General features: G+C 35.5%; 4 protein-coding genes and 1 pseudogene across 4 annotated transcripts; 2 read left to right on the top strand and 3 right to left on the bottom strand.

The window, feature by feature from the left end:
- The first annotated feature begins 426 nt into the window (after positions 1-426).
- Positions 427-2,382, top strand: LOC141684850 (putative pectinesterase/pectinesterase inhibitor 7). Its single transcript, XM_074489988.1, has 2 exons — positions 427-1,460; positions 1,566-2,382. Exons 1-2 carry the CDS (start codon positions 479-481, stop codon positions 2,252-2,254), a joined length of 1,671 nt encoding a protein of 556 aa, XP_074346089.1. The 5' UTR covers positions 427-478; the 3' UTR covers positions 2,255-2,382.
- Positions 2,383-2,708: 326 nt separating this feature from the next.
- On the bottom strand, positions 2,709-4,548 carry LOC141686268 (cytochrome P450 716B1-like). The gene is made up of 4 exons (XM_074491312.1): positions 4,087-4,548; positions 3,416-3,857; positions 3,149-3,336; positions 2,709-3,011 (listed from the first exon to the last, which is right to left on the bottom strand). The coding sequence occupies exons 1-4, from the start codon at positions 4,531-4,533 to the stop codon at positions 2,709-2,711; spliced, it is 1,380 nt and encodes a 459-aa protein (XP_074347413.1). The 5' UTR covers positions 4,534-4,548.
- Positions 4,549-4,605: 57 nt separating this feature from the next.
- LOC141686267 (putative pectinesterase/pectinesterase inhibitor 7) lies at positions 4,606-6,149 on the top strand (annotated as a pseudogene).
- Positions 6,150-6,249: 100 nt separating this feature from the next.
- LOC141682605 (cytochrome P450 716B1-like) lies at positions 6,250-8,510 on the bottom strand. Its single transcript, XM_074487295.1, has 4 exons — positions 7,972-8,510; positions 7,301-7,742; positions 7,034-7,221; positions 6,250-6,953 (listed from the first exon to the last, which is right to left on the bottom strand). The coding sequence occupies exons 1-4, from the start codon at positions 8,470-8,472 to the stop codon at positions 6,651-6,653; spliced, it is 1,434 nt and encodes a 477-aa protein (XP_074343396.1). The 5' UTR covers positions 8,473-8,510; the 3' UTR covers positions 6,250-6,650.
- Positions 8,511-12,260: 3,750 nt separating this feature from the next.
- On the bottom strand, positions 12,261-15,284 carry LOC141684286 (large ribosomal subunit protein eL18y-like). Its single transcript, XM_074489203.1, has 5 exons — positions 15,142-15,284; positions 14,955-15,044; positions 14,681-14,809; positions 13,602-13,784; positions 12,261-12,633 (listed from the first exon to the last, which is right to left on the bottom strand). The coding sequence occupies exons 1-5, from the start codon at positions 15,142-15,144 to the stop codon at positions 12,475-12,477; spliced, it is 564 nt and encodes a 187-aa protein (XP_074345304.1). The 5' UTR covers positions 15,145-15,284; the 3' UTR covers positions 12,261-12,474.
- Positions 15,285-23,610: the final 8,326 nt, after the last annotated feature.

Here is a 23,610-nt window from a genome sequence, read left to right as displayed (position 1 = left end):
TAATTACAACGTGATAATGCTAGATAGTGCCTAATTATTGTAAAACATATATATAATTCAACACACAAAGTAACCTTTTGTATTGTTTCATACTTAAAAGTTATGATTATGTTAGTAACTGTAGGTTGTATCTGTCTATCTGGTGTATGCAACCGACTCAAAAACACAAATTTGACAATGTACCAAACTTAGACAATTTGAGTTCATAAAAATAACATAAAACTAACAACTTGTCCCATTTCCAACACTCAAAATGAAAAGTCAAATCACATTTCCTATAGACTCGGCTTTTGTTTTTTACGAAGGCCATACATGCAAGTTGACTTCACTCTACCAACAATATTCTAAGACATTCTTTTGTTTACTTCTACTACTATAAATAGGTACCTTTATCAACTTACTCTCATATCCCATTACTATAACTACTTCCTCATTCTCTACAAGTTACAACTTTCAATTCAGCAATCAACAACTCAACATGGCCTGCAAACCCTTTATTTCTTCTTCTTTCAGCTCGGCTCTCTTTATCTTTCTACTGTCATTGTTGTTCTCGTCGGCGGCCTTGGCCGCCGACATTTGTGATTCAACACCTTATCCATCCTCATGTAGATCCTCTGCTCCGAATAACAACAATGCCACGGCTAATGTCTATGACTATGGCCGCTCTTCCTTCACCAACTCCTTATCCACAGCTCGTTCTTTCTTGTCATCAACACAAAATTTCCTTCAAAGAAGCTCTGATTTGACAACCGGAGCTATTGCTGCTCTTGAAGATTGTCGTTTACTAGCTGATCTTAATATCGATTATATTTCAGAATCTTCAAAACTAATCAACCAGCCTCAGACTCTATCAACTTCAGAGATAGACAATGTTCATACATTGATGAGTTCTGTCTTAACAAACACGCAAACCTGTCTAGATGGACTCGAAGAAGCTGCTTCATCTTGGAGTTCCAAAGATGGAGTATTGATTCCTCTTGTTAATGCTACTAAACTTTATAGTGTTTCTTTATCTCTTTTTAAGAGGGGATGGGTTCCGAAAACAAGAAGTGTTTCAGTATCTCATACTCCCAGGAAAAGAGGAGCATTTGTAAACGGTAGATTTCCATTTAAAATGGTTGGCCAAAACAAAGCTAGTGTTGAAAAGATAGGTGGAAGAAAGCTTCTTCAAGATGGCGGTGGTGAATATATAGTGGTGAGTGCCATTGTTGTCGTAAGTCAAGATGGAACTGGGGACTTTCTTACCATCAATGAGGCCTTAACTTTAGCTCCCAACAAAACTGCAGCTAGTGATGGCTACTTCGTAATATATGTCACTGCTGGAGTCTACGAAGAATATGTGTCCATTCCAAAGAACAACAGGTACGTGATGATGATTGGCGACGGAATTAATCAGACAGTGATCACTGGCAACCGCAGTACTACAGATGGCTTCACAACTTTCAATACTGCAACATTTGGTAAGACAACAATTTTCTGATCACTTGAATTGAACATAAATTTAATGTACATGATTATATTTTAGAAAGCTATAAAGATTTTAATTATATGATTACATTGTTCAGCTGTAGTGGGACCAGGATTTGTAGCAGTGAACATTACATTCCGAAACACAGCAGGGGGAGAAAATCACCAGGCAGTTGCAATGCGAAGTGGGGCAGATATGTCAACATTTTATAGCTGCAGTTTTGAAGGGTATCAGGATACCCTATATCCACACTCCAACAGGCAATTCTACACAGAATGTGACATATATGGCACAGTCGACTTCATATTTGGTAACGGAGCTGCTGTGTTACAAGATTGTAACATTTATCCACGTCTACCACTGTCTAATCAATTCAATGCTATAACTGCACAAGGAAGGAGCGATATAAATCAAAACACCGGCATTTCAATACAAAATTGTAATATAAGAGCTGCTGATGATCTTGCGTCCAGCAGTGGAGGGACACAGACATATCTCGGAAGGCCTTGGAAATTGTACTCGAGGACAATTTATATGCAGTCTTTTATGGATAGTTTGATTAACCCTGTTGGTTGGCGTGAATGGTCAGGAACTTTCGCGCTGGATACATTGTATTATGCTGAGTTTAGCAACACTGGGCCTGGATCAGACACTAGTGGTAGAGTTACATGGACCGGATATCGCAATATCAACGAAACAGATGCTGCTGCTTTCACAGTTTCCAGCTTCATATCTGGAGATAACTGGTTACCTCTAACTGGCGTGCCATATTCAAGTGGCTTATAATGCAGAACAACTTACTTGTAGCTAAACTAGCTCGCTTTCTGTTTTTACTCTTTAAGAAAATTGTAAATGAAAAATAAGCATGTAGAAATCACAAGTTTATACTGAATCTTTTACTACTTTCGAATCCATCAGTACTTTTAGCATGAAATTTCTGACCATGTTCATTTCAAATTTCCACTTAAATATATTACTCAAATTTTCCCATTAGACCATTTCTTCTCAGGCGAGCAAGTGAATATAGCCTAGAGCCCCCCTTCCAATGGCTGTTCTGCGATTTGTGTACTCCCAAAACTAAGGTTGTGGGATCTAGAAAAGCAAATCCTACATATTAATATGTAATAGTACATGTGCATAGGTCTGTTACTTTGCCAGAATTATATAAACAGAAATTAAACTTCAAAGACTCTGATCCAAGTGTTTGAACAGTTTGATCATGCGCACAAGATATATGTAACTATGCTTTCTTTGGGATTAGTTTGACAGGAAGGCCCTGAGCAGGCACTGGCATTGGATCTCTTATGTAGGAGTCCTCACTGCAGCATAATTCCCATGTATATCCAGTGACCAGACAATGAATTGCCACAAGGATTTCAATCCTTGCAAACTCGTTTCCGGGACATACACGAGCTCCTCCTCCAAATGGAATGTAGCAGTATGGAGGAATAGATGTTTGGTTCTCAAATCGTGAAGGCTCGAACTTTGTTGGTTCCTTGAATATATTACTGTCCATGTGAGTCATGCTCGTAGCCCAGAATATCTGGTAATCAATCAATTCAACGGTCAGAAAACTTAGTCCAGTAGATATATTTTTGTTCAGGTGCTGCATATTATGTGAGCTTTATATAGTTTGCTATCTAAAGGAATAACCAGGTTATAAAAGGTGTTGTCTCTTACTTGCCATCCTTTGGGAATGAGATAACCACCATATTCGATATCCTTTAGTGCCTTTCTAAAGCTTCCAAATACAGGAGGAATCATTCTTAGTACTTCCATAGCAACTCTCCATGTGTACTTCATCTTGGCAAGGTCATTCCAGGTTAGAAGCTCTCCTGAGGGCTTGTCCTTTGTAACATCTTCTTGTTCTGCAAACTCAAATTATTATACATTAGAGATCATAATATAAGATTCCAAGATTTGGTTGAGAATTCAAAACGAGTCTACCTTGAAGAACGGCTTTATAAACTGTTTTATTAGTGGCCAGAAGTCTCACTATAAAAGTAATTACAACAGAAGAAGTGTCATGTCCTGCGACCATAATAAGCACGACATTGTGAACAATCTCATCTTCTGATAGGATTTCTTTGTTATTTTCATCGCGAACGCTAAGCAAGCTAGTGATAAGGTCTTGGTTGGACGAAGCACCCTTCAATTCAAGATCAATTCTCTTTTCACATACAAGTTGTTTCACCAAGTTTTTTACCTCTGTACTAGCCCTTAAGCTCTTTTTATACTTTGTAAACGGTAAATTAATTGGGACTGACCACATTCCCTCCATCATTTCTTGGAAAAGATTCATCAGTTTTTCTTTTTTTGGTCCAGACTCAAGTCCAAATAGTAAAGAGCAAATTATGTCGAATGTGAGTGTCTTCATCAAAGGCAGTACCTACCAGGATATAAAGTAGATGTTAGACATGTTAATTTTCTTGAAAGTGGTGGCAGAACCAGAATTACAAAATTTATCACTAATTTTCTATGGTGGACAAGGACTTAAAATGTTACTTTAGGCCAGTATTCAGGAACAGAAAACTAGTGATATATAAAGGCCAACCAGAGACAGAGCCTAGAGTAAACTGCCAATGGTTGGGCCACTGTTTGAATGTAGAACAACATACCGTGACCTGGTCCTTGCCTTCCCAGTACATCTGAAGGTGATTTCTGATCCCAGTATCCATCTTTCCAATATAACGCTTTAGAGATTCTGGCTTCAAGAAGGGAACGAGAGCAGATCTGACACGTCTATGATCCTCACTACTGAGTTCAAAAAGATTACGCTCACCCATGATCGTCCTTATTGATGCAGTCTGCTGGTTACTGATGATGCTGGTATCAGTAGTAAATGTGAACTTGTTAGCAGCCGGTCCATGTATAAACACGGTTGGGGAGCCAAATAGGCTTAACTTTGATACTGGACCATATTTTTCAGCTCTTTGTTTAACCCATTCATCAGCTGTGTTCGACCTCATTTTAGTGAGAAGAGTAAGGCTTTGTCCGATAAATGGTATTCCAAGTGAACCTGGTGGAAGCCGCAATGATCTTTCCCTTCTTTTTCTTATTAACATGATAAACAGGATGGGAAAAAAGGCCAAGAAAAGAGTGGTAACAATCAAAGTCATTGCGGAGGATATACAGTAATGATCAATGTAATTTACCAATGTGGAGTTCATTTGCTACCTGGAGGCTGTTACTACTTATAGACAAATCCTGAATCCTAACTTGTCGTATTCATCTAGGAATCTTTCCTATTATTTGATACCACAACAAGCTAACACTATGACTGTGTTGGCCGGCTGATATAATTCAAAGTTGTTGTCGCTTTAGAGGTGTCCAATTAACCAGCTTAATTATATGTTGATTGAAAGATACAGTTTATTAACAAAGGAAATACTGGTTTGTGCTTACTGTTAAACAAATATCATTATTTATAAAGATATAAATTTAAAACAAGTATTGTACTTGGCATGGATGCATAATTAGCAAAGAACAGTAATTAGTAAATCTGTAGTTCTTGTAATTTGCTCCTGTTTTGTCTCCCTCTAATTTGTCTAGACTGCCGCCACAACTCTAAATTTAAACAGATTTTGCACGTTTATTGCCCCATACACGTTAATATATCTTTTAACTGAACTCGTAGACAAGAAACCATTTTAATGAAAAAGCAAATGAATCCATCAATGTCAAGGTTCTTTGGTTTTCTTATCTGTCACTTTCTGCTTGACCCTTCTCCCTTGTCCCATTGTATCAGCTCGCGCAGACCCCTCAATCTCAGTCTCAGCTTTGGAAATAACCTAGTCACAAAAGCTTGTTCTCTTGCGCCCACGATAAATTAAAAAAGACCTTAATGAACTTGCTTTTATAGCCTTTTAAGTTAGGTGGAAGAAAGTTTCTTCAATATGGTGGTAGTGAATATATAGTGGTGAGCGACATTGTTGTCGTGAGTTGAGATGGAACTGGGGACTTTTTAACTAGTAATGAGGCCTTAACTTTCCTTCACAACATAACTGTAGCTAGTGATCGCTTCTTTCTGATATATGTCACTGCTGGAGTGTACGAAGAATATGTGTCCATTCCGAAGAACAATATGTGATGACGATTGGCAAAGGAATTAATCAGACAGTGATCACTGGAAACCGTAGTACTGCAGATGGCTTTATAACTTTTAACTCTGCAACATTAGGTAAGACAACAATTTTCTGATCACTTGGATTGAACATAAATTTAATGTACATGATTATATTTTAGAAAGTTTTAAAGATTTTAATTATATGGTTACATTGTTCAGCTGTAGTGGGACGAGGATTTGTAGCAGACAACTTAACATGCCAAAACACAGCAGGGGGAGTAAATTACCAGGCAGTTGCAATGCGAAGGGGGGCAGATATGTTAACATTTTATAGCCGCAGTTTTGAAGGGTATCAGACTATCAGTATACTTTATATCCACACTCCAACAAGCAATCCTATACAGAATTTGACATAGATCACTGTGATATATGGTCCAGTCGGCTTCATAGTTAGTAACGGAGCTGCTGTGCAATGTGTTACAAGATTGTAACATTTATCCACATCTACCGAGGTCTAATCAATTCAATGCTATAACTGCATTCATAGTTTCCAGCTTCATATCTGGAGATAACTGGTTAAATCAATCTCTGAGTGCCATACTCAAGTGGTTTTAATGGAGAACAACTTACTAGTAGCTAATTAGCTTGCCTTCTATGGTATTCATTCTTTAAGAAAATTGTAAATGCAAAATAAGCATGTAGAAATAAAAAAATTATTTTGAAACTTCCACTGCTTTAGAATCCTTCAATACTTTCAGCATGAAATTTCTGACCATAATTATCTTCAACTTTCCAATAAAATATTCTTAAAAACTTACACTAAATATAGTACCTGAATTTTAATTTAACTAAAACTAAAACCAAAATTCTTAGACTTATTTCTTCTCAAGCGAGTGAACGAGTATGGCCTTATGGCCTAGAGCCCCCCTCACACTGGCTGTTCTGCAATTGTGTCCGCCCAGAACCCAGAAAAGGAAATCATGCATATTATTTTGTGGTAGTACTTGTGCATATCTCTGTTAGTTTGCTAGAAATATATAATCAGAAATTAAACGTCGAGGACTCTGATCCAAGAGTTTGGGCAGCTTGATCATGCGTACAAGATATATGATTTGACTACACTTTCTTTGGGATTAGTTTGACAGGAAGACCTTGTGTAGGCACTGGCATTGGATCTCTTATGTAGGAGTCATCACTGCAGCATAATTCCCATGTATATCTAGTTACCAAATAATGAATTGCCACTAGGATTTCAATCCTTGCAAACTCGTTTCCGGGACATACACGAGCTCCTCCTCCAAATGGAATATAGCAGTATGGAGGAACAGATGCTTGATTCTCGAATCGTGAAGGCTCGAACTTTGTTGGTTCCTTGAATATATTACTGTCCATGTGAGTCATGCTCGTAGCCCAAAATATCTGGTAATCAATCAATTGAAGGGTCAGAAAACTTAGTCCAGTAGAGGAATAACCAGATTATAAAAGGTATTGTCTCTTACTTGCCATCCTTTGGGAATGAGATAACCACCATATTCGATATCCTTTAGTGCCTTTCTAAAGCTTCCGAATACAGGAGGAATCATTCTTAGTACTTCCATAGCAACTCTCCATGTGTACTTCATCTTGGCAAGGTCATCCCAGGTCAGAAGCTCTCCTGAGGGCTTGTCCTTTGTAACATCTTCTTGTTCTGCAAACTCAAATTATTACACATTAGAGATCATAATAGAAGATTCCAAGTTTTGGTTCAGAATTCAAAAAGAGTTTACCTTGAAGAACGGCTCTATAAACTGTTTTATTAGTGGCCAGAAGTCGCATTATAAAAGTAATCACAACAGAAGAAGTGTCATGTCCTGCGACCATAATAAGCACGACATTGTGAACAATCTCATCTTCTGATAGGATTTCTTTGTTGTCTTCATTGCGAACACTAAGCAGGCTAGTGATAAGGTCTTGGTTGGATGAAGCACCCTTCAATTCAAGATCAATTCTCTTTTCACATACGAGTTGTTTCACCAAGTTTTTTACCTCTGTACTATCCCTTAAGCTCTTGTTGTACTTTGTAAACGGTAAATTAATTGGGACTGACCACATTCCCTCCATCATTTCTTGGAAAAGATTCATCAGTTTTTCTTTTTTTGGTCCAGACTCAAGTCCAAATAGTGAAGAGCAAATTATGTCGAATGTGAGTGTCTTCATCAAAGGCAGTACCTACCAGGATATAAAGTAGATGTTAGACATGTTAATTTTCTTGAAAGTGGTGGCAGAACCAGAACTACAAAATTTATCACTAATTTTCTATGGTCGACAAGGACTTAAAATGTTACTTTAGGCCAGTATTCAGGAACAGAAAACTAGAGATATTTAAAGGCCAACCAGAGACAGAGCCTAGAGTAAACTGCCAATGGTTGGGCCACTGTTTGAATGTAGAACAACATACCGTGACCTGGTCCTTGCCTTCCCAGTACATCTGAAGGTGATTTCTGATCCCAGTATCCATCTTTCCAATATAACGCTTTAGAGATTCTGGCTTCAAGAAGGGAACGAGAGCAGATCTGACACGTCTATGATCCTCGCTACTGAGTTCAAAAAGATTACGCTCACCCATGATCGTCCTTATTGATGCAGTCTGCTGGTTACTGATGATGCTGGTATCAGTAGTAAATGTAAACTTGTTGGCAGCCGGTCCATGTATAAACACAGTTGGGGAGCCAAATAGGCTTAACTTTGAAACTGGACCATATTTTTCAGCTCTTTGTCTAACCCATTCATCAGCTGTGTTGGACCTCATTTTGGTGAGAAGAGTAAGGCTTTGTCCGATAAATGGTATTCCAAGTGAACCTGGTGGAAGCCGCAAAGATCTTTCCCTTCTTTTCCTTATAAACATGATAAACAAGATGGGGGGAAAGGCCAAGAAAAGAGTAGTAACAATCAGAGTCATTGCTGGAGCTGGAGGATATACAGAAATTGTTGGACTTTTATAAATAAATGATAACTAATAAAAGTATTTTAAAAGAGTAAATTAAAACAGAACTATTTTATTATCTGAAGTCATACTTCTATTAAAAATACATTATAATTCACCTTTTTATATAGGTGTACATTTAACCAATACACCTAATAAATAGGTAACCCTAACCTTATCTATAATTTAAAAACTACATTATCTAATAAATATTTAAACTCTATTTCTAACAACCTAATCAAAATCAATCCAAAAAACAATTCAAATAATTTTGAATTATTATTACCAACAGAAATGATTAAGTCAATTTAGACTGTGAAGTGCTGCTGGGAAGATCTGTATATTTGAAGAAACTGTTCTGGCCCTGGGAGTATTTTAAAATTTTTACTAGACTAATACAAATTTGTTGCTCGCTGACAATCAACCAAAATTATTGCTCTAGGTGAATGTGTCTGAATTAAAAAATACGTTTACCCGACAAACATGATACTTAAAACATTAACTCACAAGTTACAACTTGCATAAAATATCACAGAGTTAATCTCTAATTGTAAAGAATTAGAAATAATTAAGATTCGAATATAATTTAGGTATGATGCTTAGAATAGTAATTAGTGAATCTGTAAATCTTGTTTGGATGGTTTACTTCTCTTGCTGGGATCATTCTTCCTGGCTCCTGTTTTGTCTCCATTTCGATTTTTCTTGTCTAGCAGCAGAACTCTAAATTTAAACATTTCTTACATGTTTAAACATTGATCGCTTTTGATAACACTGTAAACAATTTTCTGGAAGGTATACAGACCATCAACTGCATAATCCAGTCAGGGCCAAGAATGATTCAAATAACAAACTGCTACTGGTAGAATCAATGTCAAAACGGTATAAGTTGTAAACCAGTATGAGTGTATGACAACAAAATGAACACACTAAAGTCCCCATGGGAATTCCATTCAAAATAGTAGTTTACATGTCTAACATTTGCACCACCTGCCTTATCATTACATTATAAACTTCACTCGTCTTTTAATAGATATTATTATCAAGCAATAGTAACAAACTTCAGGTACATTACATACTGTGTTCTGCCCAAGTTAAAATCAAGCAGATCAAACTCAACTTAGAAGTGGCTAGTAATTAGCTCGCCTTTTGCGTTCAGAATTCTTAAAAAAAATGCTGCTTAATCGGGGACTGATCTAAGAAGAGCTCTACCCACAGAAAATTTTTCAAATAATTTTTTATTAGTTATTTATCGTACTATAAAAAAAAGTTAAGTGTCCCTATATTGTTTGAATTTTTTTTGGAAAATGAAAAGGACTTGTAGCTGAATAATATTTTCATATTTTGCTAAGTTCAGAAACAGTACAAAAGAATTAACCACTAGAAGTTAAACAAACATAATTTTGCAGGATCCAATTCATTTAAACAACAGAAACCTAAATAAAAGCACCAATACATTAGTGATGAACTGATGATAGAAACTTTTATTATGGTGCTAGAAGTACCTTATTTCTTGTTCCTGTTGTTTATTGTAGCGTATCCATCTCACGTATGCTCTGCCACACCAAATTTTGGGTATCAACCATCATGGGGGCTTCACCTCGTCACCATAATCTTCCGTGCCAACCTCCTTGGCCAACGTAGTTGCTGCGCTCTCCATTCTCATCTAATGTGTCTCCCAAGGTCGGCCCAGGTCAGAAGCTCTCCTAAGGGCTTGGCCTTTCTAACATCTTCCTGTTCTGCAAACTCAAATCATTACACATCAACATCATATGAGAAGAAGCTGAGATTTGGTAGAGTAGATTCAAAAAGTGATCACCTTCAAGAACGGCTTTATACACTGTATCGTTAGTGGCCAGAGAAGTCGTATAATAGAAGTAATGACATTGTGAAGAATCTCATTTTTTTGATAGGATTTCTTTGTTGTTCTCATCGCAATCACTAAGCAAGCTAGAGCTAGTGATTAGGTCTTGGTTGAATGAAGCACCCGTCAATTGAAGATCAATTCTCTTTTCACATACGAGTTGTTTTAGTGTGCTTTTTAACTCTGTGCTAGCCCTTAAGCTCTTGTTGTAGTATTTTGGTATTTTGGTTGAAAAATACAGCTCAACATAAAAGGTTTAGTTAGCAAAGTATAAAGTTATAATTTATAAAGATATAAAAATAGCACAAGTATGGTACTTGGCATGGGTGTATAATAATTAACCAAGAATAGTAATTAGTAAATCTGTATTTCTTGTTTGGATGGTTCACCCTATCTTGCTGGGGTCATTCCTCCTGCCTCCTGCTTTTTTCTTCCTGTCTGCCAGCCTACCTCTAAATTTAAACATTTTTTACACGTTTTCGTAGACAATTTTCTGAAAGATATAACCTCATATCTCAAGATTGCAGCCCAATCAAAAAAACAAGAAACAAAAGCCAAGAAAACCATTGAAGCCAAAGGAAAACATATGAATCCATCAATGTCAGGTTTGTTTTTCCTCTTATGTCTCACTTTCTGCTTAACCTTTCTCCCCTGTCCCATTATATCTGCTCGCGCAGCCCCCTCAACCCCAGCCTCAGCCTCGCAAAGTGACCTACTCACACAAGCTTGTTCTCTTGCACCTAAGAAGGATCTGTGTCAACAGATAATTAATGCAGTAAACGATAAAGAGAAAAAAGACCTCAATGATCTTGCTTTTATAGCCTTCCAAGCTGCCTCCAATACCTCGGCCTCAAACGCTGAATTTGTTTCACAATCCCTTAATGATGTGGAGAGTTCAGAAGAGCCTGAAGATGCTGACGTAATGCAAAGCTTTCACGATTGCCAACAGCAATATGAAGGCATGAATGACGAGGTTGATGATGCGCTTAGCGCTTTGGCAACGAGAAAAAGACAGGATAATGGACAGATTGAAACTTGGTTGAAGGATTCCATTGTTGCAGTTGAGACATGTCAGAAGAGTGTCAAAGGGAAGGGTCAAAAAGGAGAGCAGCTTACTGGCATGAATCAAAAACTTTTAGACCTCTTGAACAATGCTATGGCAGTTTTTCAAGTTGTTAAGCAAACTTAAACATTTGTAATGAATGTCTTGATTTGATTGAAGCTAATATATAACATACTACATCCACCAACATACATATCCCAATCCGAACAATACATGTTCGAAGAAGAAAATAGTCTATATGAATGCTACATATAGTATATCGCCATTCTTGCATCCACCGTCATTCCTTAACAAGTCTCGCAACAAAACCATGAGTTTAATTTTTAGATATTTTCTTCTTTGATCTCTATATCACCTGTTAAAAAAATGAAAAGTCTCCCTTACAAATATCTTTACGGCCAATTTAGAACACCGGTACATGACTTGTGTAGTTTCTTGGTGACGCTAACATAACAAGATTGTAGAAGGAAAAAAAATCAGATTCCTACTGCCTTGTCTACATGAACCAATTCACTTGAACATTTCAATTATCAATTTGTGTCCATTTCCTACCCTGGTACTTCAAACAAGATTCCCTCTCCAGCACAGAAACCCCAAACCTTCCTGTTTCCATGCATACAAAAATGAATTTGTACACTTTCAACAAGCACAAATGTATTACCTACTCGCCTGATTTGTTAATGTTAATAGTCTATATGCTACATTTTCAGGTACGCAAATCGCAATATCATCCACGTAAATCTTTGTTTTGTTAAATATGTGATCAATATGAGACTTCAATTAACGTTACTCAACTAAATGGGTATCATAACATCCAAAACTTAAGAAATTACACGCAGATAAACATGTATGGTAACACAGACCATCAACTACATAATCCAGTCAGGGCCAAGAATGATTCAAATAACAAACTGCTACTGGTAGTTGATTCAATGTCAAAACAGTATAAGTTGTAAACCAGAAGGACAACAAAATGAACACACTAAAGTAAAAGTAGATTGAATAATATTTTGCATAGCTGCACTCATCAATCTGTTTATCCTGCGATATCAAATTAAACCCTAAAGCCCCTGCTGTTTCTTTTTCCTCTGGCCTTCTCAAACTTCCTTCCCTTTGATCGGACATATGGCTTACTGTGACTGTGTGGCACACCAGGAGCTTTACCAAAGTGCTTAACTGCTTCACGAGAATTCTTAGGTCCTCTAAGAAGTACCTATAAAGCAAATATGGAAAAGTTAGCCTGATCATAACTTCATGAACCAATACTGAAACTCAAAAAGTAAACATTATATACTCAACTCAAAACTCAAAGGTATACTAAAGAGTTTAACTTATTGTAATTAAAAGAGGGAACACATAAAAATGGTCAACATCCTCAATTGAGATATAAAATGCCCTGTATGTTGTCATTTTCTGTTATATACATTTGGAGGACACTTTGTTTTATTTATATAGCAAATTAATTTGAGTACATTAATAATGGCACATAATTAATATAATCACCATAGCCAGAATTATTCCCTAAAGCTACTGATGTGCATTAAAACATAAAAGGACGGGAGCACTGGTCAAGCACAACCAGTAAGATCAAATATTACACGATAAAATAAAACAGACAAGTACAAGTGCAATCAATCACCGCATTTACTTCTCTCCCTCGGGGGCCATGGTGTTTTAAAGCTGAAGGCAACAGGAAATGACCTATAGTTACTAGATTCTTTGGCACCATACCTTCACACCTTTTTATGTATAATATATGCCACTAATTATTGATTTTCAGATAAAAAAATTTATCCTCTCGCTTGAGGTATAGTCTCTTCAATATATATGATCTAACATTCTAAAAAATTGCAAGTGCAATTGGCTTCCCAATAACAATTTCAAGAAATACAAATGCAACTTTGCTAACTCTTTATTATTTTTACTAGATCTGTCACCCTGACTATTCCAGCTTCATTTTGGATTTATTTTAAATGCCAAATTTGATGAAAAATCGGATTTCCATGTATCTATAGTCCCACAGAACAAAAGGTTCCATGTAAATTTCAATCAAAATATTATTTTACCCTTCTAACATTTGCACCACCTGCCTTATCATTACATTATAGACTCCACTCACCTATTACTATGATAAAATCACATAACAGATAAAGCAATAAAAACCAAAATTCAGGTCCATACCGTGTTCTGCCCAAGTGGAGCCCTGAGAGCAAGCTGGTCAAAAGTCAAGCATTCGCCACCTGCCTTCTCAATTCTTGCTCTTGCAGTTTCTGTGAACCTCAAAGCTGTGACTTTCATGCAGGGAATGTCATGCACCCGAACATCATCAGTAATGGTACCAACAATAACAGCAATCTTGTCCTCCTAGATTTAATAATTAAAAGTAACATTAGTATAATAGCATCAGCAGCTATTTCTTACAAGCTAGATAATTTTACCCTTTAGAAAACCAAATGATAATATGTCTTGGTCAAATTTGAATGTCAAATTTGACTTTCAAACATCTTAAAATGTAAATACTTCCGTTGCCACAAAAAATTATAGCTTAACCTTTATCCTGAAAATAACCTGACTATTTAAGGTTAAAAATTAAACTGATAAAATACACCCAAATTACATAGTCTTAAACCTTAAGGTTGTGTTTGGTTGGTGCGAGTAGAATGGAAATGACGAAATTAAAAGAAATAAATGGGAGTTGAAGGTAAAATTTGAAAACAAAAATCATGTATGCAAAATTATTATGATTAGAATTATGAAGAAAACGGGTATAGTAAGGAATAGAGTATTCCATATCAAACTGGGGTGTTAAATTATAGTTTAGATGGTTAGGAATGAAATGGGTTAAAGAATAAAAAATTTGAAAATTTAATTATTTGACAATTCAAATCTCATTCCATTCCATTTAGCCCAACTAAACACAACACAAGTAAAAAAATAAAAAGGGCGCGTGGAACTACCTATAGAACTCATATCACCACTACCTAACTAAAACGAGAGAGAAGAATACATGTTATAAATAATAATGGACTTAAAGGTTACACAAACTACTACAGCTCAAGCACTGAATTAAAACCATAGCAAATAATATAATTTAAATCATACACTACCAAACTAAATAACAAATACACAAGTATTAAAAAGAACCTGCAAAGTTCATACATATCCTAATTTGATTTACAATCACTCTATCAACAACATAGATACCGTGAAAAGCATACAACATAAAATGTGGTATGAGGGGCATAAAAACAGCGTAATACCTTTCCTTCCATGAACCGAATCAAACGAGACAGAGACATAGGAGGCTTATTAGTTTTGCTCATAAACAGCCTCTTCAATATCACAGCATTGAACTTACTCCCAGTCCTCCTCACCAAAAATCGATAAAGCTGAACACAAATTCAAAATTCAGATTTCAAAACTCCACACACACACACAACAATGAACACAAACATACACAACAATTAACACAAAAAAACACACAAAAAAACATATTAATTACTTAATTAACATAAATTAAATAAATAAATGAACCTTGACAATGAGCTTTAGGTAGATATCATCAGATCTGGGAGCAGTCCTCTTGGTCCTCTTGCTCTTACCTCCGGCAATCAAATCAATACCCTAATTTCAAAGAATTGAAACAATATTTTTAATTGAAATAGATACATGAGTTAGTATGTATGTAATTGATTTTAATGTATTGTTGTAGAGAAGATACCATGGCGTCGTCTTCTTCTTCGTCTGTGTGGCGCCGCTGCTGATTGTGAAATGGGGAAGTGAGAGAGGGGTTAGGGTTTTGTAGGTGAGCGTTTTATTTGGGGTTATTACGGGTTTGGTATGGACCCTAATTGTATTATGGGCCTGGCGGGTTTGGATATAGCGGCCTAGTTTAATGGGCTGAGGAAAATAAATTAGTATGGCTAGAGTTGGTACGGGCTCACCTAGTTTTTTGATCTTTTATTCGGCTTAAAAAATATAATTTTAAATTTTAAATTTGAAAGTATCATATAAATGTGTATATACATGAGATGAACAATATAACTTATAAATTATTTTAGTTTTTAGATAAATTTACTTATAAATTGTAAATTATTACTTATAAATGATTTAGGCGTTCAAGTAATTTTACATTTAAGTTGTGAAGTGTTTAAATGATAATTTATAAGTTGTCATTTTGCTAAGAAGATAAAAATAAAATCCTAATGAAATAATTTAATACATAAATATTAAATTCATAAGACAAAATTTCGAACAAAAATATTGATATGTAGTTGGTGCTCTGTGTTAATTTTTCTCTGCACTCATGAATGCCTTGCCTAACATATTTTCTTATCGTTCAGGTGACAGGTTAGGGTTCATATTTATCAATCCCAATTATGAAGGACGGTGTGGGAAAAAATGAAAATGAGATGGATAGAGAACGATTATTCTGCTCGGACTGTCAAAAAGTCCCCCCAAAATGATACTGGTCTTTTGGTCCAAGAATGATCATATTTTTGAAAGTCGAATAGACACATTGAATATTCAAATTCATAATTTAAATGGGTCACGGGTAAAAAATTGAAAAAAGTTGATATTTGGCAGAATAAATATTGTTGCAAGAATCAATTAAGGGTATATTTATTTGCCCACTTATAAGTGCATGTTATGCATGCATCATTTATGCCTAAAATGATCATTCATCCTCATTGATGTGTGTTTGACAACTTGAGTAAAACCTATTTTTAGACCTCATAAGTTCAATATTAACACATTTGTACTTTCTCATTTATTTTTGCGACACATGTACCTTTTTTCTTCCGTTTAATCATATTTATCATAAATGTATGCCTGTATATGACATGGTTTTAATGCTTTTGGTTTATAAATTAATTAAAAATATTTATGAATTAGTTAAAAATATTCTTAAATATGTACGTTGATATAAATATATACAAGAATAAAAAATATAACACATGACCAAACTAAAACAATTTAATTATATTTACTTCTGGTTTTTAACCTTACTCAATAGTATAATTTTATCTTTGTCGAGATGAATAGTTTATATCATGTAATTTTATCCCGAAATCATTATCCTTATTTTTAAATTTTATCATTTTTTATTTGATATTCATGTATTAGAATTATTAATTCATGTAATTTGTTATTTACATTTTAATTTTGATGTTAAAGAAACACTATATGTGTGTATATATATGTCTTAGAGTGTGTATAGATAGATAAGTGGGCAGGAGGTGTCCTATTTCCGGTGATAAAGAAAGAGATGAGGTAGTTGGATAGTAGCTGCATATCATATCAGGGAAATTGGATTATTCAATCAACTAAGTATACACATTCTTTGAATGCGAGTTCATTTGCTTAAAAGGGGCACAAATCCCGACTAACGTTATTTTGGCATACAATAATCAAATATTAACTAGTTAGGGCATTTTTTTCCTAAATTATCTCAAATAAAATAATTTAAAATCGACCCTTTATATATCACTTGAAAATGCAACATAAAGTTACAATTATGCAAAAACATAATTTAAAATTACCTTTAAATTTATTTTAATATTAAAAAATTGATTTTTTTTAAAACACAACTTAAATTTGCATTTGGAAGATAAACGCTTTACTGACTTTGTGTTTTCATTGTAACACCACACGAATCAATGTTTGTGTATGCCTATCTAATCCACTTTGTCAAAAAGAATTATCTTAATAACAAAAACTGCAAAATGAACGAACATTTTAAGTAACATTTAGGATCATCTTTCTGTCTATTGTGCTACTTCGAGCATTTTTACTATAAACATGTATAATTCGAGGTATTTCTGTAATATCCGGGATATATCGTGTAATTATTTTGCCGATAAATAATTATTATGTATGTTCAGTATCTATTTTGTGAATTATTTGTTAAGTGTTATATGTGTTTGGATGTTTAAAAATAATATTAATTGAGTATTTTAATTTTTATATGTCCAAAATAAAATATAAATAATTGTCATATCTTCTGTTAGATATATATGATAATGTCATGGCTAATATGATTTATACTTAGATTTCAGATCTTACTTAACAGGACAAATCAGTACTTAACCATTAATCAGTACTTATACTGGAAGTCAGGACTTAAGGATATCAGTACTTATATTATCAGGAGATAATCATCAGAAGTTAGATATCAGAACTTAAGTGCTGAAGGACGTTCAGATAAGGACAATAGCTGATTAAAGGAAAGAAGATCGAGATAAACATAAGAAGAGATATGCACGAAGAAGGAGTTCCGTGAAGAATGGAATACTTGGAAGAAAAGATATCTGATTGATATATTTTAGGAAGCAGAATTATATTCCATATCAATTAGCGTTTATCTTGTAACTGTGTAGTATATAAACACAGACATAGGGTTTACACTATAAGTGTTGTAATATTCAAGAAGATTATTCATTGTAACCCTAGCAGCTCTCGTGATGTTTGTTCATCACTGAGAGGTAACAGTTCCATACTGTAGCAGAATTTATTATTTCAATAAAGTTTGTTTTCTGTTACTTAAGATATTAAAGTTCGATTTGATTGTATTATACACTGTATTCACCCCCTCTACAATGTGTGTGACCTAACAAGTGGTATCAGAGCTAATCTGTTAACACACATACAGTTAAAGATCCAAACACAATCATGTCTGACACAGAAACTCCAACTAAGCCTACAAAAACTGAAGAACCTCCAAAGACACAAATTCAAAGTCGGTATGAGACTATCAGAGTTCCCATACTGAGACCGTCTGAATATCCCATATGGAAGGTAAAAATGACCATGTTCCTGGAAGCAACAGATCCAGAATACCTTGATAGAATCAAGGAAGGGCCTCACAAACCAACCAAGCTCGCTGTTGCAGTTGCAGGTGAAGCAGCAAAGACCGTACCAAAGGAGAAGAGTGATTATACTGCTGAAGATATAGCATCAATTGCTAAGGATGCTAAGGTACGACACTTACTGCATAGTGCCATTGATAATGTAATGTCAAACAGGGTAATCAACTGCAAGACTGCTAAGGAGATATGGGATGCTCTAGAAACAAGGTGTCAGGGAACTGACACAATTAAGAAGAAGAAGAAGACAATACTCACTCAAGAGTATGAATATTTTGACTCAAAGACTAATGAGTCATTGAATGATTTATATGATAGATTTGTCAAACTTTTGAATGATTTGTCATTGGTTGATAAAGAGTATGATCTTGAAGATTCAAACCTTAAATTCCTGTTAGCTCTTCCTGAATGCTAGGATTTGAAGGCAACGACAATAAGAGACAACTACAATCTTGATGAAACAACTCTTGATGAAATCTATGGAATGCTCAAGACTCATGAACTTGAGATGGAACAAAGAAGCAAGAGGAAAGGAGGAAAGTCAAGGACAGTTGCTTTTAAGGCTGAAGAAGAATCCCCCAAAGCAGCTTCCTCAAGGAAAGACAAGGGTAAAGCTCTTTTCATAAAATTTGATACTGAGTCATCAAGTTCTGAAAGTGATGATGACTCAGATTCTGAAAGCTTGCCTGAGACTGATGCTGATGAGGAGATGATGAAGCTGTGTGCTCTTATAGTGAAAGGAATCACAAAGATTGCATACAGGAAGTTCAGGAAGGGAAAGAAGTTTTCCAGGAAAGGCATAAGTTCTGATAAGAAGAATTTCAGAAGATCTGAAGGCAGAGGAGGAAAGTCTGACAGAGGAGATTATACCAATGTTAAATGCTATAAATGTGGTGAGAAAGGCCACATATCTCCTGATCGCAAGAAGGTAAAGGGTGACAAATGCAAGGCTCTTGTCACAAAGCAGAAAAGCTGGGCAGACACCTCAGACTCTGAAAGTGAGGAGAATTATGCATTGATGGCAAATACTGATAAAGAAAGTGTTGAGAGCAGTTCTGAAGCTGCTGAAACAAATGTACCTCATACTACTTATACTTTTCATACTGATGATATTAATGAGTTGAGAAGATATCTTAAAACCATGTTTGTTAGTTATAGAGATCAAACTTTAACATGTGAAAGATTAACTTCTGAAAATCTTGCTTTTAAGAAAAGAAATGATTTCTTAGAAAAAGAGTTAGTCATGTTCCATCAAACTCAGAAGGATAGAGATGATGCTTTTTATGTTAGGGATGGAGTGCTAAAAATGAATGAATCTCTAAAAACTGAGTTAGAAAAGGAAAGAGAGATTATCAGGACTTGGACTAACTCTGGCAAAACAACTCAAAATTTGCTAAGTAGTGGAAACTGGAAAGAGGGCTTAGGTTATGGAGAGGATAAGAATGATAAAGGAACTGAAGAAATTAAGTCTGTTGTTAAGCAAAAGCCAAAGTTAAAACCTGTTAAGTTTGTAACTGTAAAGTCTGAAAATGAGAAATCAGAAGTTAAAGAGGAATTAACTTCTGACAAACTAAAACAGGAAAAGACAGTTGAAGTAAACATAGGCTTAATGACAAAGAAGCAGCTTAAGCATAAGCTGAAAGATGTTAAGAATGCAAACAAGGTAAAATCACCTAGGAAAAATAGGAATGGAAAGGAAGGTGTGAATAAAAGCAATGATTATAAATCTGTTCCTGATGCTCCTAGGAAAACATGTCATAACAGTGGAAGTTCTAACCATCTGGCTTCTTTTTGCAAGAAGAATAAGAATATTAACTCCTTACCTTCAAAATCAGGAGTTAAGAGTCAGTCTATTAGATACAAACCACAAAATCCTTGTTTTCATTGTGGTAGTTTATGGCATTCCATTTATACTTGTAAGGAATATCATAGTTTGTACTATGATTATTATCAAATAAAACCTTCTTTGAAGAAAGTTTCCATTGTTCCTTCTAGTGTAAATTCTGATTCAAAGTCTGATAATGTAAGTTCTGATAAGAAAAATGTTAACATAAACTCTGATGCTAAATCCGCTGCAAATGTTAACAAACTTAATAAGGCCAAAGGATCCAAGCAAGTCTGGGTCCTTAAAACTAATAATTAGTGGTCTTTGTGATTGCAGGGCAACAGGAAAAATATTCTAGTTCTGGACAGTGGATGTTCAGGACATATGACTGGAAATAAGGCCCTGCTATTAGACTTTGTGGAGAAAGCTGGCCCAAGTGTTTCTTATGGAGATGACAACATTGGAAAAACATTGGGATATGGCAATATAAATCTTGGGAATGTCATAATTAAAGAAGTAGCTCTGGTCTCAGGACTTAAACACAATCTGCTGAGTATAAGTCAAATCTGTGACAGAGGTTATCATGTTGATTTCTTTGAAGAACACTGTGAAATTGTGAGTAAATCTAAAGGCAAAGTTGCTCTGAAAGGATACAGGCGTGGTAACATTTATGAAGCTAAGCTTTCAACAAGTACTGATGGTTCTGCAATTTGTCTGATGAGTAGAGCATCAATTGAAGAAAGCTGGAATTGGCACAAGAAACTCTCTCATTTAAATTTCAACAATATAAATGAACTGGTCAAGAAAGATCTTGTGAGAGGACTGCCAAAGTCAGTATTTGCTCCTGATGGCCTTTGTGATTCTTGTCAGAAAGCCAAACAAAGAAAATCTTCATTTAAGAGCAAGACTGAATCATCAATTCTTGAGCCTTATCATCTACTACATGTTGATCTATTTGGTCCAGTGAATGTCATGTCTATTGCAAAGAAGAAATATGCGTTGGTCATAGTGGATGAGTTCACCAGATACACATGGGTGTATTTCTTGTACACAAAAAGTGAAACTGCATCTATCTTGATTGATTATGTCAAATATCTGGATAAATTGGTCAAAGATTCTGTGAAAATCTTAAGGAGTGATAATGGCACTGAGTTCAAGAATTTGATAATGAAAGAGTTCTGTAAAACCATGGAATAAAGCAGGAATTTTCTGCTCCTGGAACTTCACAGCAAAATGGAGTTGTTGAAAGGAAGAATAGAACTCTCATTGAAGCTGCACGTACAATGCTTGAAGAAGCAAAGCTTCCAACCTATTTCTGGGCTGAAGCTGTGCAGACTACTTGTTTTACTCAAAATGCAACACTCATTAACAAGCATGGAAAAACACCATATGAGATGGTGAAGAAAAAGAAGCCAAATCTGAAGTACTTTCAGGTATTTGGATGCAAGTGTTTTGTTCTCAAGACTCATCCTGAACAGCTATCCAAGTTTGATCTAAAAGCTGATGAAGGAATCTTTGTTGGATATCCACTTTCCACAAAAGCCTTCAGAGTCTATAATTTGAGAACAAAAGTGGTCATGGAATCTATCAATGTCTCTTTTGATGACAAGAAGATTACTGGTCTTGAAGATTTCATTGACCATGATCAGCTGAGATTTGAAAATGAAGACTCAAATTCTGATACTGAAAATTCTGACAGTCTAAGTCCTGATACTGTAAACTCTGATGGATTAAACTCTGATGTTATTGAAACTGTGGTGACTACGTCAAAGGAAGATGCACCTATGCAGGGGGAGCATACTCAAGATCTTACCACATCTCAAGAAACATCAGAACATACATCTGGCTCTTCAAGTTCTGATTCGTAAAGTTCTGATAAGCCAAGTTCTGATAGTGCTGAAAATCTAAATTCTGAAGAATATAACTCAGAGAGCATAGTTTCAGGGGGAGCATCCAGTTCTAGAGAAAACCTTCCATCTGCAAGGAAGTGGACAAAATCACATACACCTGATTTGATAATTGGAAATCCTGATGCAGGTGTTAGAACTAGAATAAGTACTTCAAATGAATGTCTTTACAATTCTTTTCTCTCTCAGACTGAGCCAAAGAAAGTGGAAGAAGCTCTTCAAGATGCTGATTGGGTGCAAGCAATGCAGGAAGAGTTAAATGAATTTGAAAGAAATAATGTCTGGACCCTAGTGCCAAGACCAAAGAATAGATCTGTTGTTGGTATAAAGTGGGTATTCAGAAACAAAACTGACAGTGATGGCATAATTACAAGGAATAAGGCAAGGCTGGTTGCAAAAGGATATTCTCAACATGAGGGAATTGATTATGATGAAATATTTGCACCAGTTGCTAGGTTAGAAGCCATAAGGATATTTTTGGCTTATGCTGCTCACAAAAAGTTTACTGTCTTTCAAATGGATGTGAAAAGTGCTTTTCTCAATGGAGAATTGAAGGAGAAAGTATATGTTGAACAACCTCCAGGCTTTGTAGATTCCAAACATCCAGATTATGTCTATATGCTTGATAAAGCACTTTATGGACTTAAGCAAGCTCCTAGAGCATGGTATGAGACTTTAGCTCAGTTTCTTCTGGAAAGTGGATTCAACAGAGGAACAATAGACAAAACACTGTTCTACCTCAACCATGGAATGGACTTACTTCTGGTCCAGATTTATGTTGATGATATCATTTTTGGGTCTATAAATGACAGACTTTGCAAGAAGTTTGTCAAACTGATGCAGTCAAGATATCAGATGAGTATGATGGGAGAACTTAGCTATTTTCTGGGCCTTCAAGTCAAGCAGAATGAAGAAGGCACTTTTATTTGTCAAACTAAGTACACCGGAAACTTGCTGAAGAAATTTGGAATGCAAGATTGTTCAAGTGCATCCACTCACATGGCCACTGCAACAAAACTGGACAAGGATACTGGTAAATCAGTAGATATTACTGATTACAGAGGTATGATTGGCTCTCTACTCTATCTAACTGCAAGTAGACCTGATATCATGTATGCTACCTGTCTTTGTGCAAGATTTCAAGTAGATCCAAGAGAACCTCACTTAACAGTTGTGAAAAGAATTTTTAAGTATCTTAAAGGAACAGCTGATCTGGGATTGTAGTATCCTAGAGAATCAGATTTTAAACTAATAGGTTACTCAGATGCAGATTTTGCAGGTTGCAAAATTGACAGGAAAAGCACAGTTGGAAGCTGCCAATTCCTTGGAGGCAGATTGGTTTCTTGGTTCAGCAAGAAACAAAAGTCAATTTCCACATCAACTGCAGAAGCAGAGTATATTGCTGCAGGAAGCTGTTGTGCACAGATTCTTTGGATGAAGAATCAGTTACTGGATTATGGGTTAACATATTTCAAAATCCCTATTTACTGTGATAATCAAAGTGCTATTGCTATGACAGGTAATCCAGTTCAACACTCTATGACAAAGCACATCAGCATCAGGTACCACTTCATAAGGGAACATGTGGATGA

Source organism: Apium graveolens, chromosome 9 (genome assembly GCF_009905375.1).
Source record: "Apium graveolens cultivar Ventura chromosome 9, ASM990537v1, whole genome shotgun sequence".
Taxonomy (NCBI): domain Eukaryota; kingdom Viridiplantae; phylum Streptophyta; class Magnoliopsida; order Apiales; family Apiaceae; genus Apium; species Apium graveolens.
Note: the sequence above shows the minus strand (reverse complement) of the source record. Positions and strands in the feature narration are given on the sequence as shown.

What these genes read in the sequence shown, in the direction of transcription:
- LOC141682605 (XM_074487295.1), bottom strand. Translation starts at nt 8,472, where the DNA reads ATGACTCTGATTGTTACTACTCTTTTCTTGGCCTTTCCCCCCATCTTG. An exon ending in TTATAGAGCCGTTCTTCAAG is followed by an intron (nt 7,222 to 7,300) that starts GTAAACTCTTTT and finishes TTGAGTTTGCAG; the next exon opens with AACAAGAAGATGTTACAAAG. An exon ending in TCATTCCCAAAGGATGGCAA is followed by an intron (nt 6,954 to 7,033) that starts GTAAGAGACAAT and finishes ATTGATTACCAG; the next exon opens with ATATTTTGGGCTACGAGCAT.
- LOC141684286 (XM_074489203.1), bottom strand. An exon ending in TTCGGTTCATGGAAGGAAAG is followed by an intron (nt 13,785 to 14,680) that starts GTATTACGCTGT and finishes TATTAAATCTAG; the next exon opens with GAGGACAAGATTGCTGTTAT. An exon ending in CTCCACTTGGGCAGAACACG is followed by an intron (nt 12,634 to 13,601) that starts GTATGGACCTGA and finishes TTTGCTTTATAG; the next exon opens with GTACTTCTTAGAGGACCTAA.
- LOC141686268 (XM_074491312.1), bottom strand. Translation starts at nt 4,533, where the DNA reads ATGTTAATAAGAAAAAGAAGGGAAAGATCATTGCGGCTTCCACCAGGT. An exon ending in AAGGCAAGGACCAGGTCACG is followed by an intron (nt 3,858 to 4,086) that starts GTATGTTGTTCT and finishes ATATCCTGGTAG; the next exon opens with GTACTGCCTTTGATGAAGAC. An exon ending in TTATAAAGCCGTTCTTCAAG is followed by an intron (nt 3,337 to 3,415) that starts GTAGACTCGTTT and finishes TTGAGTTTGCAG; the next exon opens with AACAAGAAGATGTTACAAAG.
- LOC141684850 (XM_074489988.1), top strand. Translation starts at nt 479, where the DNA reads ATGGCCTGCAAACCCTTTATTTCTTCTTCTTTCAGCTCGGCTCTCTTT. An exon ending in TTTCAATACTGCAACATTTG is followed by an intron (nt 1,461 to 1,565) that starts GTAAGACAACAA and finishes TACATTGTTCAG; the next exon opens with CTGTAGTGGGACCAGGATTT.